We start from the raw sequence: 14156 nt of genomic DNA on the forward strand, positions 1-14156 counted from the left end.
AACTTTAATGAGGACTGTAGATTAAATAATAGTACTATATTATTATTCTGAAGTATTTAAGGGTAAAGGAACATGACTTCTGCAACTCTGAAATGCTTCATTATAACTATGTATGCAAGAATGTGTGTGTATACGTACATAGGTGCACATATACATGTACAGGAGAGACAACAGAAATAGAACAAATGTAGTGAAATGTTAACAGTTGATGAATGTGGGGGAAGTATATTCAGGAGTTCTTTGTACTACTTTTGCGATCTTTAAAGAAAAAGGCTCCATGACTCATACTGAATGACTGTTAAAGTATTATACAGAAAAACTGGTATTATCACTGGAAAACACTATATTCCATGATTATGATGATCTCTTGAGGTCTGTCCCTATGTTTACAGATTAAATTATTTTACTCTATTAGGTAAATAATTTAACACAACTAAATATCACCTATTAACATAAAATACTGGTTACTACCTTCTTCTAAAAGTAGAATCTTAAAAGCATGTGGGAGGTGATTAAGGGCTACTGAGGCATAAAGCATTGCTTACAGCAGTTGCTTCCTTTAAATGATATTCACACATTTGAGAAAGCGTCTTAAGCCATTATAATAAATCACATCTGGAACGGTAGTCAAGACTGAAGCAGGCTGTAGCAAAGTAACACAAATCACTTCCCCAGGAATAATAAGAAAAAACCCCAGTTTATTCTAAAGGAAAAAGAGATGTGCACATTAGAATTGGTCAGGTATTTTAGAGGAATAGTTCTTTCTTTCCCTAAACTCGTTTGTTAAATCGAAGTTCCTTGTTCTGTCTTAGTCAAGGGCATCGAACAATTCCACTGAGATGCTGCAATGTTGCCAATACACATGGCTCCAAGGAATGAAGGATTTCTCAGCCTCAGCATTAGGGACATTTTGGGCCAGACAGTTCTTTGCTCTGAGTCCTGCGCACTGTAGCACGTTTAGCAGCAACCCCAACCCCTACCTATTAGATGCCAGTAGCAGTCCCTCCCAGTGTGACAATCCAGAATGCCTCCAGACATTGCTAAATGTCCCCTGGGGGACCAAATAGCACCCCCCCAGTTGAAAATTGTTTGGTCTAAGATGCTATAATTTAGATAATATTTTCCTATACTTTGCAAGTTACTTTTGAATGATGAATATAATATTTAGAAAATAAAATTAACTATTACAATGTCTCCCTAGCATCTATTGGATAAAATCCAAAATGTTTAGCGTCTGCATTGTATCTAAGGTCTTCTATCCTCTTATATAAAAAGGCTGCTCTAGTTAGTGTATTCTTGACTTCTGAAACACACATGCATCCGTGCACTAGAAGTGCACACGATTTTCTCTCTGCTGCCATATATGCACATCTTTGAGATGTCACACTTAAAGCACAACACCCCTTCTTACTGTGTGATTGGCCATAGCTGAATGGATCAAAGGTACACAACTGATAAAGATGGACCCAATCCAGAGGCTAGGCATGGCTAATTAGATTTTTCCTTGGGGCTGGGCATTTTTGTATGGCTATCTTGGGGCAATAAACAAGGAAAGCAGAGAAAGTCAGCTTAAAATTAGAAAAAGAAGACACGAAGCCCACAAGAGGGCAGGTGGGCCAGTTCTGGGCATATCTTCCATAAAGTCTACCAAAAAGTCACTTCAAATTTCTCCTTCTGCTGAACTTCCTTAATTAGTGGCAAGATTATCATCAAGTCACTTTATTTCTCAAGAGCTCCGTTTATTCATCTGAAAAATGAGAAGGGGGGCCAGAAAACACCTAAGTATTCTTTACCTCAAATATCTATTACATTAATTACTGGTACTGTCATCTGACATTGTTTTATATTGTAATTTAACAGTTGAATAACTACTTGACTTTTTATGAACACATCTTCCAATTAATGTAGATGTTCCCTGAAGGCAGGACCAGAATACTGCATTTACTTCCTTAGGAGAAGTGATGACAAACCGCAGACACTGAATCCCTAGGAATCACTGCATTATGACAAGAGGGATGAGTGTTGTTTTAATTTGACTAGATAAATATATTCCTCAGTACCTGCCTTCTTAAACTCCAAGACTGATTCTCATGTTCTTATGTTCAAAAGGCTAAATCATATGGGTGTCCAAAAATCCTGATGAAGTAGGCAAAGTCTTCCAGAAGAACTACTGATACATGAAAAAGAAATGTCTGATTCAAACATGCAAGCTTACTACTCTTGAGTCATGAATGGAGGGTTCTTAATAAAATGATGTGATAGTTAAATTTTTTAAAGGTTGATTGATTTGAGAGACACAGAGAGAGAGAGAGAGAGAGAGAGCACTGAGTGTGAGCAGGGGGAGAGGGAGAAGGAAAGGGGAAGCAGACTCCCTGCTGAGCATGGAGCCCAACGTGGGGCTTGATCTCACAACCTGAGATCATGACCTGAGCCGAAACCAAGAGTCGGACATTTAACGGACTGAGGCACCCAAGGAACCCCTGATAGTTAATTTTATCTGTCAACTTGACTGGACCACCAGATTTTCAGACCTTTGGTCAAACATTCTAGGTGTGTCCATCTGGCTGTTTCTGGATAAGATTAACATTTGAATTGGTAGACTGAGTAAAGCAGACTGCCCTCCCTAAGGTGGATGGGGCCTCCTCCAATCAATTGGAAGACCTCTAGAGAAGAAAAATGGAGAGAACTCCTCTTGCCTGATGCCCTTCAGAGGCATCACTGGTCTTTTCCTAACTTTGAACTTGAACTGAAACACTGACTCTTCTTAGGTCTCCAGCCTGCCTGCTTTCAAAATAGCTGGAACTTACGCCATCTGCGCTCCTAGTTTTAAGGTCTTCAGACTCAGACTGGAACTACACCAATGACCTTCCTGGTTCTCCAGCTTGCTGAATACAGTTCCAGGGACTTCTCAGTCTCCATAACCATGTGGCTCAATTCCTTATAATAAATCTCCTTATATGCACACATTTATACATATATATCTTATTGGTTCTGTTTCCCTGGAAATCCCTAACACAAATGGCTATGAAGCTAAATCCCACACAAGGGGCTCGTTTTCCCTTTGATTCCCATTATTGAAAATTTCTAATAGAAAGCAGGTCGTTAGTTTGATAAATAATTTAACAATTTCAGGTTTGATAAAGCAAAAAAGCTAAATTGAACTGAACTAAATGCTATAATTAAAGGTCTTCAGGCAACCATATTCAAGATTCCTTCCTTGACTTACTGATTTTGAACAATAAAGATTCCATATATCAGGATGCCATGGGTCAGGTGATATTATAGTTAATGACAATAAAACTTTGGACAAATGAACTGTTCTACTTGTACTTATCGACCACCTGTTTGTATTTGGGTTTGTTCTGCAGAGACGTTAAGCTAAGAATTTTAAGAGTTGAGGGGCGCCTGGGTGGCACAGCGGTTAAGCGTCTGCCTTTGGCTCAGGGCGTGATCCCGGCGTTGTGGGATCGAGCCCCACGTCAGGCTCCTCCGCTATGAGCCTGCTTATTCCTCTCCCACTCCCCCTGCTTGTGTTCCCTCTCTCGCTGGCTGTCTCTATCTCTGTCGAATAAATAAATAAAATCTTAAAAAAAAAAAAAGAATTTTAAGAGTTGAAAGAAGTATTCCAACTCTTACCCATAAAGTAGACATTCTGAAAAAAGGAGTACAATTAATCATTTCAGGAAAATTAATGTAGATGAATAGAAAAAGCTAGGGCCTTTTTACTGTACTTACATTTACTTTATAAAAACTACCCCCCCCGAAAAGAAAAAAGAAAAAAAAGGTCCGGTAAGTGGTATACTTCTCTTTTAAAGTATAATTTTATTTTCAAATTTCCATTTACATACTGCTTTTCAGCAATGTGTTACAAATCAAGTACCCCTACCAAGATTAATTACCTTCTATGAAGGTTTAGTTTTTGGTGGAAATGAAATAACTTAAATATTTTATCAGTGGACATATTTAGTGTATGAATGAATTCACATTTGGAAGTATTATAGTTTTAAATGCAATATCCCATTTTGAATTCTTAAAGCTCAGATTGGATTCTTTTTTATTTATTTATTTGAGAGAGAGAGAGCATGAGCAGGGGGAGGAGCAGAGGGAGAGGGACAAGCAGACTCCCTGCTGAGTGGTGAGCCCGACGAGGGGCTCGCTCCCAGGACTCTAAAACCATGACCTGAGCCAAAGTCAGATGCTAAACCTACTGAGCCACCCAAGCACCCCTCAGATTGGATTTAATACCTCTTCGTACAATAGTTCTGAAAAGGAGTCAGGGAAGTCAACTGGTGTTAGCAAGTAACTATTAAAGCTGATGATAGGTATTGTTAACATGTAAGCAAAAATAACACAAGCTATGACCCATTACATAATGACACTACATATGAACTTGTGTGTGTGTGTTTGTATGTGTACTACATGATTACATGGGTAAGACTGTGAGGATACATAGAATTTCCCCAGAAATATTTTTGCCTTCAGATTTTTGTATTCGAAGACCGATAGATACACTATGAACGAAAAGCAGCTTTATTTTGCAACATTTCTAGCTGGCATCAAGCTACTGACCTGCTTGATATTCTTGGAGATAGGACCTGGAATAATACACTCATCACTGTCAGATGCTGATCTGTCTTCCTCATCTGTTAAAAAATAAAATTTCAGTGGTTCAAGTCTGTTAAACCAATTATATTTATACCTTGTGAAATAGAGCAAAACGAGCAAATGTTATAAGGATAATCTTAAAAGGACAATATGATAATCATGTCTAGACCTTTCTTAGCAGCAAAGATATTTACTTTTACATTATAGTTTAGGAAAGATAAAAAAATGACTGAAAATTCCAAGTTCAGTTTTAGTAGAAACAAAGATAATAAAAATATAGCTTTCTCTGAAATTCAAAAATAATCTTTTCTAACGAGAAGGACAGGGTAATAGGTGTTTTCTAACAGCCTAACCAATTATATTGCAAAAATCAAGTTATTCTTATTATTTAGAAACATTTAAAATTTTTTTTGCAGTTTTATTGTAGCAAAATTGCCCTATGATAAACTGCACACATTTTAAGAGCAAAATCTGATATTTTGACATATGTATAATTCTGTAAAATCATCACAATTAAGATCATGAACCCATCTATTACCCCATAAATTTTCTCATGCCCCCTGTAATCTACTGCTTTTCTGTATCTCTCTGTTCCCATCTGCCCTTCCCTAGGCACCGCCTAAAAGCTTTGTCACTATAGTTGCCTCTTCTAGATATTTATGTAAATTAAATCCTGGTAAGAGTTGTCTTGTCTGAGTTCTTAGTTTTAATTTTTAAAAAGTTAATTTCTCTAGAATAATCCAGATGATAGTATAAAACCCAAAGAGAACATAAAGCCACTTAAAACATAAATTGGAACGTGGTCAGCAATAAGACTTGGGTTCCACTGTGTGCAACAACTCCGCTGGCCCGTAGTGGACTACACTGAACCGTGTCCCACCATTTTGGTCAAGAAACAGGTATCATGAAGTAGATCCGCTATTATGTGAAGATGTCCTAGGAGGCATGCTCTAACAGATTAAAGAAAGCACAGAATTAAGGAAATAACGGTAATTTAAGAAAGGGAAAAGAAATCACCTTCTGGTTCCAACTCCTCAGTTATTTCTGTTTCATCTTCAGAAGTCCAGCTTCGATCTGTAAGCTGACCCTCAGACAGGAAAGACACATCATCATCTTTTCCTCGTTGTATTTTCTCTTTTCCCTTAGCTCCACTGCTTTCTTGAGAAGCCTGAAGAAATGCAAGCACACTGGTAACACTGTTGCTTAGATCACATGTGTGTGTACTTGCCGAAGCACCTGACTCAGAAAGCATGTAAGCTTGAGACTTAAATATATAGATAGGCATTATATGTAAGTGATTCATTAGAAAAACCATCACTAAAATTGCACAAATGATAATATGCAGATAAATGAAAACAGTATTATAAGCCAAGAATGAAAAAGACATTATTATCAAAATGAATTTTACATCATTACTCTAATTCACACATCTATTTATTACCTGCTAATATCAGCATAATTGTTAACACTGGTCATATTTTCGGTCTTTCTGTTCCCAGAAAGTTATAGATAAAAGTAGGATCAATGCTATGAGTTCTTGATCCATTTTAATACAAAATCTTTTAAGAACCAAATTAAACCTTTCAAAATAATTTTAATACAAATACATACCTCAGGAATATGTGAAAGAGTTGGCATATTAGTTTCTATTTCTGGCGTATGCTCCACTTCTGATGAAATTTCCTTCACATCTTCAGGAGGAGTAGGTATCTCCTTTTATCGATATAAAAACATGCATATATGTTATTTTGTATTACTAAATCCCATATATATGGGAGTAAATACAGTAGTTACCCATATGACCCTAAATTTAGTTAGCGTATTTCAGTAAAATGGTTGATAGTCATCATGGTATATACATGAAATTTAAGAATTGCAAGTGTCGTTCATTGAAGCATCGTTTATAATTGTAAAAAAAATGAAAACGATGCAAATGTCCAGTTCTGTGCAATGATGAAAAAAATGATAATGTAGATCTGTACTTACTGACACTGAAGAGAGTACCCAATATGGTGTTGAGTAAAAAAATGCTAGTTACAGAGTAATGCATATAGCTGTATACTGTTTTGTTAAAAAACAAGCATGCAAACAAACAATGTGTATGTTCCCATGGGAGTAAATATGGGATGAAATTCACTAAAATTCTATCTCTGATATATAGATTTGGGGAAATTTAATTTTATTTTCAATTTTTTTGCTTATTTGTATTTTCTAATATTTCTATGATGATTATACATTACTCGTGATATTAAAAATTGTATATGTGAGGATATATACTTTCTATGATCAACATGATTTTTTAACTGTATCAAATATCAATTTATAGTCAACCATTTTCCAGGATTCATAAACTGATGTTTATTTTTAAAATACAGCTTATCATTTTTGCTACTTTAAAAGTAAACATGTCCAATACAGAAAATGGGAAAGATAAATCAGAAAACAAAAGAAATTAATACAAATCCATAGTCTCATTACCCAATGGTAATATCCATTAATAGATTTCTTTACCATTTTTTACCTTTTTCTTTTTTTTTTTTTTTTAAAGATTTTATTTATTTACTTGATAGAGATAGAGACAGCCAGCGAGAGAGGGAACACAAGCTGGGGGAGTGGGAGAGGAAGAAGCAGGCTCATAGCTGAGGAGCCTGACGTGGGGCTCGATCCCATAACGCCGGGATCACGCCCTGAGCCGAAGGCAGACGCTTAACCGCTGTGCCACCCAGGCGCCCCTTTTTACCTTTTTCTTTATGATTAATTTTTTAAAAAATTCTTTCTTTCAAGTTGATTTTAAATATTTATTTATTTAAGAGGGAGGGAGAGAGTGAGTGAGTGAGGGGAAGGACAGAAGGAGGAGAGAGAAAATCCCAAACAGACTCCCTGCTGAGTGTGATCCCATGAGATCATGACCTGAGCTGAAATCACAAGTCAAGACGTTCAATTGATTGAACCACCCAGGTGTCCCTTTCTTGGTTACATAGTGGTAATTATATTATAAATACAATGTATCCTGTTGCATTTTTAAAAAAACCTTAATATTACAACATAAAACTTTCTCCTGGTATGAAACTTTGGGCAAACATCATTTTTAATACAATATAATATTAAAATGTATGGATGTATCATAACTTAATGAACCATTTTACTGGCATTGGACATTTAACTAACTCACTATTTTCAGTTATTGTGACTAACATTGCAACAAACATGTCCGTGGATAGGTCTTTTTTATATATATGATCATTTATGTAGGAATCTGGCTACTTGTGTTCGAATCCCAGATCTAATATTTTGCCCTTGAGCAAGTTACTTAAGCTCTATACGTACTACTTTCCTTATCTTTTTTTTCTTTTAAGATTTGTTTTTTTTTGAGAGAGAGAGAGAGCAAGCAGAGGAAGGGTAGGAGAGGGAGAGAATCTCAAGCCGACTCTACCCTGAACGCAAGCCTTACACGGGGCTCTATCTGACAATCCATGAGATCATGACCTGAGGCGAAATCACGAGTTGGACACTTAACAGAGTGAGCCACCCAGACACCCCTTACTTTCCTGATCTTTAAATGGGAATAATTCTAGTATGATCACAAGGTTGTTCATAGGATTAAATGAGTTTGTGGACATAAAGCATTTAGTTCAGTGTCTGACACACAATGAGCACTCAATAAGTGTTTGCTATTAAACACGCCTGAATAATAATTACTGAATTCATTTATTTAGCATATATATATTAAATGCACTGTATATGCCAGGTATCATCTTCAGTTCTGAGGAGAAAAAATATTTTTATTTTTTTATTTTTATATTTTCAAGATTTTATTTATTTGAGAGAGAGAGCACAAGTGGGTGGGGAGGGGCACCCAGAGAGGGGAAGCAGACTCCCCACTGAGCTGGGAGCCCAACAGGGGGCTTGATCCCAGGACTGAGATTATGACCTGAGCTGAAGGCAGACACTTAACGGACTGAGCCACCCAGGCGTCCCGAGAAAAAAATATTTTGATCTGGGTGGTGTTTACACAGGTGCATATATAGATAAAAATGCACTGAGCTGGGTGCTTAAGTTTTGTGCCCTTTAACTATCTAAGAGTTATATTGCAATTACAAGGAAAATATTTTTTTAAAAGTCCAAAAGAGATGATGCTGACTTGAGTGGTGACAGTGGAGATGATGTGAATACAGGATATATTTTGAAAGTATAGCTGACAGGTTTTGTGGATGAACTGGACACAGGATGTAAAAAAGAGAATGACAAAGGGATGCTTTCAAAATCTAATGACTATGCAACTGGGTGAATGGTTAGTCATTTACTGAGAATGGGAAACAATGGAAGAAACATTTTGGAAGAGGGCTGTGAAGTCACATTTGGTTTTTGACATGTTAAGTTTAGATTTCTATTACACATTTCCAGAAAATAAATCTGGAATTTGGCAGTAAGATCAAGACTGAAGATAATAAATATGAGAGTGATTGCATCTAGATGTTTAAAACTATGAGATTGGTTAAGACCTCTGGATGTAGATACAGAGTGAGAAGAGGTCTAGGTCTGCAGTGAAACTGCTGAGGCACCTCTACATTGAGAGATTTGGTCTAGGACAGTGAGAAGAACCACTGGTAAGCTGGAGAGAAACTAGAAAGGCATAGTGTCCCAGAGGCCAAGGGAAGAGGGAGCAAGTATTCCACTGTGTTGAATGTTACTGGGAGATAAAGATGGGGACTGAGAACTGACTACTGGGTATGGCAAAGTCAAAGTCATTGTGACCTTAGCAAGAGTGGTTTTAATGAGGATGAAATTTGACTAGAGTGAGTTCAAGAAATGGTGTAAAGAAAGGGAAACAGAATTAAGACTTTCTGAAGAGGTTTCTTTTTTTCCCTCCCATAAATGGGGAAGAGGATTAGGGTAGTAGCTGGAGTTACAAATGGAGTCAAAGGAGAGTTGAGATCAAAGAGTAAGAAGACTTAATATTTACATACAGTACCAAATTAAGAGCTAACATTTAAAGGAAAAACAAGTGTTTTATTCACCAGTTTCCTTCGAGATCAGGTAGAATATACTACACTTACATCATTTATTTAAAATATTTCATATGAGAGAAAAAAATCAGTATTTTCAGTGTTTACTACTTACAGAACTCTGCTGTGGTGTGATATCCACAAAAGAAACTTTCTTATCTACAGGTGTTAAACGCTGTCTTGGTTTAGGTGTTGGTGCCTAAGATAAATCAATATGTCAAACTGAGAATGATGAACATACACTTAGATAAGACTTCAACTATTTTTTCTTTTTTTTTTTTAAATACAATTTCTTAAGTTCTATAGGAAATTCAAAGTCACTGTTACTCACGACAACTAATGTGCTAACAGAGGATGTTGGAGGTGCTCTTTGAACAACTTCTGACTCTTCTTTGTGTATAAAATTTCCTAAGTCTTTAGTTGTTATAGAGCCACTTGGTGGAAGGTAAGCAAATTTCCATTTCAATATAACATGGATGGTTCCTGACGGATGCTTTTTATGATCTGTTAACTCAAACACTCCTGTCAAGTTACAAAAATAATTTTAATTAATGCCAGAGTGAAGTTTTATTACCATAAGAATTAAAGAAGAACAAAGAGAACTACCCACAGCTTTAAAAATAATTTTGGCTTTTACTCACACCTCAAATGGCTTAGAGAATAAAGACAAAATAATCTATGATAGGTTCATCTCTGAAGCAGACTGCTTTCAGAAGTTAAGGCCTCAGTGATAATACTGATTCCAAGATGAGAAAATTAACTTATAAATATTTTAATTCACTGAAATTAAATTCGGAGATTATTCAGAATTCTTAGCCTTGCTCTAAGACATTATCTGGGTTATAGCTCAAGTATCAACCTCCTTTTGCCTTAAATATTCTTGCAAAAGACTTGTCTCTATAGAAAAATATATTAAAACTTCACAATTTCAAATAATTGATATACCTAAGAAAGTCTTCAAAAAAGACACTTAATTTTATCATAATTTTAAATATATTTTACTGGGATTTGTTAAATTACTCCAAATTAATAGTAGTACAACAAAAAATGTCCAGAAAATAGACAAACTGACCAAAACAGTAATAAAAAGTATCGCCTAGCTATAACTGTAATACAGAGTCACAAATTTTAGTCATTGCACTAAATTTTTATTTTCTTTTTTTTTTATGATTCTATTTACTTATTTGAAAGAGAGCGAGACAGTGAGTGAGCACGAGTGGCTGAGGGGTGGGGGAGAAGCAGGTTCTCCACTGAACAGGGAAACTGATGCAGGGCTCGATCCTGGGACTTCGGGATCATGACCTGAGCCAAAGGCATATGCTTAACCGACTGAGCCACCCAGCCACCCCTGCACTAGATTTTTCAGCATGAAAAATTCCACACTAGAAAAAAACTATACTTCAAGTATAACTTTTGTTTAGGAGTAGTATCCTTTACTTGGTCCTCAAATGTTTGATACATCTTTTAATGGTTGGCTGGGAAAGAAAAACAAAACAACTCTAGACTTAAGAGCAAAAGAATATAGATGGAATATAAGAAGGTGATAAACTTCTATTTCAGGCACAGGTGGGACTTCCAGAATGGCTGAGTGAAAAGCTCAGTAAATCCTTTCTACAAAAAGAATGACATGATAAAACTGGACAAAATGATAAAAAAAACAACAACCATTTAAATGCTCTGGAAATTGAACAAAGGTGTACAACAAATTGAGAACATTTATTGATGAGAATCTACAGAAACTCAGTAGCAACAGTAAGAGTCAGAACAGACTCTAATAAGCCACTTCTCTGGCTGAACATGAGACTTGTAGACTGCCTAAACTTTGAAAACTCATTACCCAACCTTTACACTAACCCACAGACAACGGGTGGAAACCTCCAGCTCAAGGTATTTAAGTACAACCTTTGACCAATCAATGACGACTAAACTATGCTGACTCAAGCTTAAAATTAAACAAATAAAAACTTAGCAGAGACATCATTGGGTACAGTGAGAGGAAGATACAGAATTAGTTAAGGCAAGTTGCCAAACAAAAACAGCAAGGGAACCACCCTGTGGAGTAGGGCACAGTTGAAATCTAGAGCTGCTATTATACAGTATCCTAAATGTCCAGTTTTAACCAACAACAAAAAAATCATGGCGCATGTGGAGAAGCAGGAGTGTATGCTGCATACATAGGAAAAAGGCCATCAACAGACACCTTCTGCGAGTGTCTCAATGTTATACTTAGCAGACAAAAACATCAGAATGGCTATTATAAATATGTTCAAAAAATTAAAATAAATGGATATTTAAAGAATTAAAGGAAAGTGTGATGACAATGATTTATTAAAAAGAATATAATAAGCAGAGAAATTTTATAAAAAAGAAAGAACTAAATAGAAATCCTGGAGTTGAAATTACAATTACTAAAATGAAAAAATTCAATAGAGGGCCTCAATAGGAGATTAGAGCTGGCAGAAGAAAGAATCAGTGAACTTGAATACTGACCAATAGAGATTATTCAATATGCAGAGAAAAAATGAAGAAAAAGGAATAGAGCTTCAGAGAACTGTGGGACACTATTAAACACAAATGCATGTACATGTAATGGGAGTCCAAGAGGGAAGAAAGGGCAGAAAAAATTGAAGAAATAACAGCAGAAAACTCCCCAAATTTGGTACATAACAGTACCCTACACATAAAGAGGCTCAACAAATTCTAAGTTGGATAAGCACAGTGGGATCTACATCGTACACATCATGGTCCATTTAAAGCCATATACAGACACACACACACACTAAAAAGAAAATCCTGAAGATAGTATCAAGTACAAGGGAACCATAATAATATCAACATCTGATTTCTCATTAGAAACAATGCATGCCAGAAATTAGTCATCTGATATACCCAAAGTGCAAAAGAAAAAAATAACTGATGACTAAGAATATTATACCCGGCAAGACTATCCTTCAAAAAATAAAAGCAAAATAAAGATGTTCCTAGATAACAAACTGAGAGTATTCATTACCAGCACACCTGAGTTACAAGACATATTAAAGGAAGTTCTTTAGGTTGTAAGGAAGTGATACCAGATGGTAACTCAAATCAACACAAAGGAATAGAGACCAATAAAAGTAATCACATAGGTAATTATGAAAGACAGTGTAAATATGTTTTTTGTCATTTCTTCTCTTAACTGATTTAAAAGACAATTGCATAAAACAATAATAGTAAAATTATATCGTTGAACTTATATAAAGATAAAAAGTATATGATAATAATAGCACAAAGGAGAGAGGCAATGGAGTTATATTGGGGTATGGAAATAACACCAGACAGTAACTCAAATCCATAGGAAGAAATAAAGAATACCAGAAATGAAAAAGAAAAAAAAGAAAAAAAAAAAGAATACCAGAAATGGTAAACACGTAAGTTAATGTGAAAGTCTCCTATAATTATATTTTCCCTTCTCTTGACTTCTTTAAAAGACAAAAAGTAATATAATGCAATAATTACAACATTGTACTGTTGGGTTTATAACATATATAGGCATTGTTTATAACATATATAGGCATTGTTTATAGAAATATATGACAATAATAGCACAAAGGAGAGGGGAGGAAATGGAATTATATTGGGGCAGACTTTTGGTATTTTTTTTTTTTTTTAAAGATTTTATTTATTTATTTGACAGAGATAGAGACAGCCAGCGAGAGAGGGAACACAAGCAGGGGGAGTGGGAGAGGAAGAAGCAGGCTCATAGCGGAGGAGCCTGATGTGGGGCTTGATCCCATAACGCCAGGATCACGCCCTGAGCCGAAGGCAGACGCTTAACCGCTGTGCCACCCAGGCGCCCCAGACTTTTGGTATTTTGATGGTGTTGTTAGCATTAATTTTAGCCTGGTAAGATACATATTGTACTCTATAGAACAACTACTAAGAAAATAACTAGGAAAAAAACTGTAAGCCCAACATTTAAGATTATCTGAGAACATTAGGAAGGTTAGTCATATCCATAACTGAAGCGGAGTTTAGGTTTGTTTTTACAATTTCATAGATTCAAGAAATATGCTTACCTGAGATACACCTGTCATGTGCCAATGAAATCAGAGGCACATTGACTTTTCCTATATATATATTCTCTTGGGTATCACTATCATCAAACACATAAAAACTCAGAGACTCTGACTTAAGGTATCGATCCAAATCCATATTCATTGGCACTGGGAAACACATATGATCATCAAACTGTGGATCATTGCTACTGGGAATGATGGCTGTATCATGGTCTGCAAAATCAAAAAACTTGTACACAACATATGGGTGTGGCTGAAGGTGGCTTGCTCGGGACTTCAAGTGGCTGCAACATCTTACTGTAATATGAAGTTCATTTAAGTTGCCATCTGTGGAATCAGTAGAACTGAGTTGAGCAGTTTTGGGTGCTTGCTGACTTGACTGGAAAAAAATACATATATTTATTATAGTAATAATACAATGAAAAGATAAATAGCAGCTGTCAAATCCCAAACAAAATTATTTTGTAAATTGACAAAAAGCTATATA

General features: G+C 35.8%; 1 protein-coding gene across 4 annotated transcripts in view; it reads right to left on the bottom strand.

Annotated features, from left to right (window-relative positions):
* RPGRIP1L (RPGRIP1 like) overlaps positions 1-14156 on the bottom strand; it is a 121276-nt gene that overhangs the window by 57685 nt on the left and 49435 nt on the right. For all 4 annotated transcript variants that reach the window (XR_006781297.2, XR_006781298.2, XM_045806803.2 and 1 more), the window contains 6 exons: positions 13670-14048; positions 9943-10133; positions 9727-9810; positions 6217-6318; positions 5623-5773; positions 4570-4643 (listed from right to left, as the gene is read on the bottom strand). Coding sequence is in view for 2 of the 4 variants with exons in the window: in XM_045806803.2 (XP_045662759.1) it covers positions 4570-4643; positions 5623-5773; positions 6217-6318; positions 9727-9810; positions 9943-10133; positions 13670-14048 (981 nt within the window). In the remaining 2 variants the exon portion in view is untranslated. The remainder of the gene's footprint in view (positions 1-4569; positions 4644-5622; positions 5774-6216; positions 6319-9726; positions 9811-9942; positions 10134-13669; positions 14049-14156) is intronic.

Source organism: Ursus americanus, chromosome 21, assembly GCF_024610735.1.
Source record: "Ursus americanus isolate L20-20 chromosome 21, mUrsAme1.1.p, whole genome shotgun sequence".
In the NCBI taxonomy this organism is placed as follows: domain Eukaryota; kingdom Metazoa; phylum Chordata; class Mammalia; order Carnivora; family Ursidae; genus Ursus; species Ursus americanus.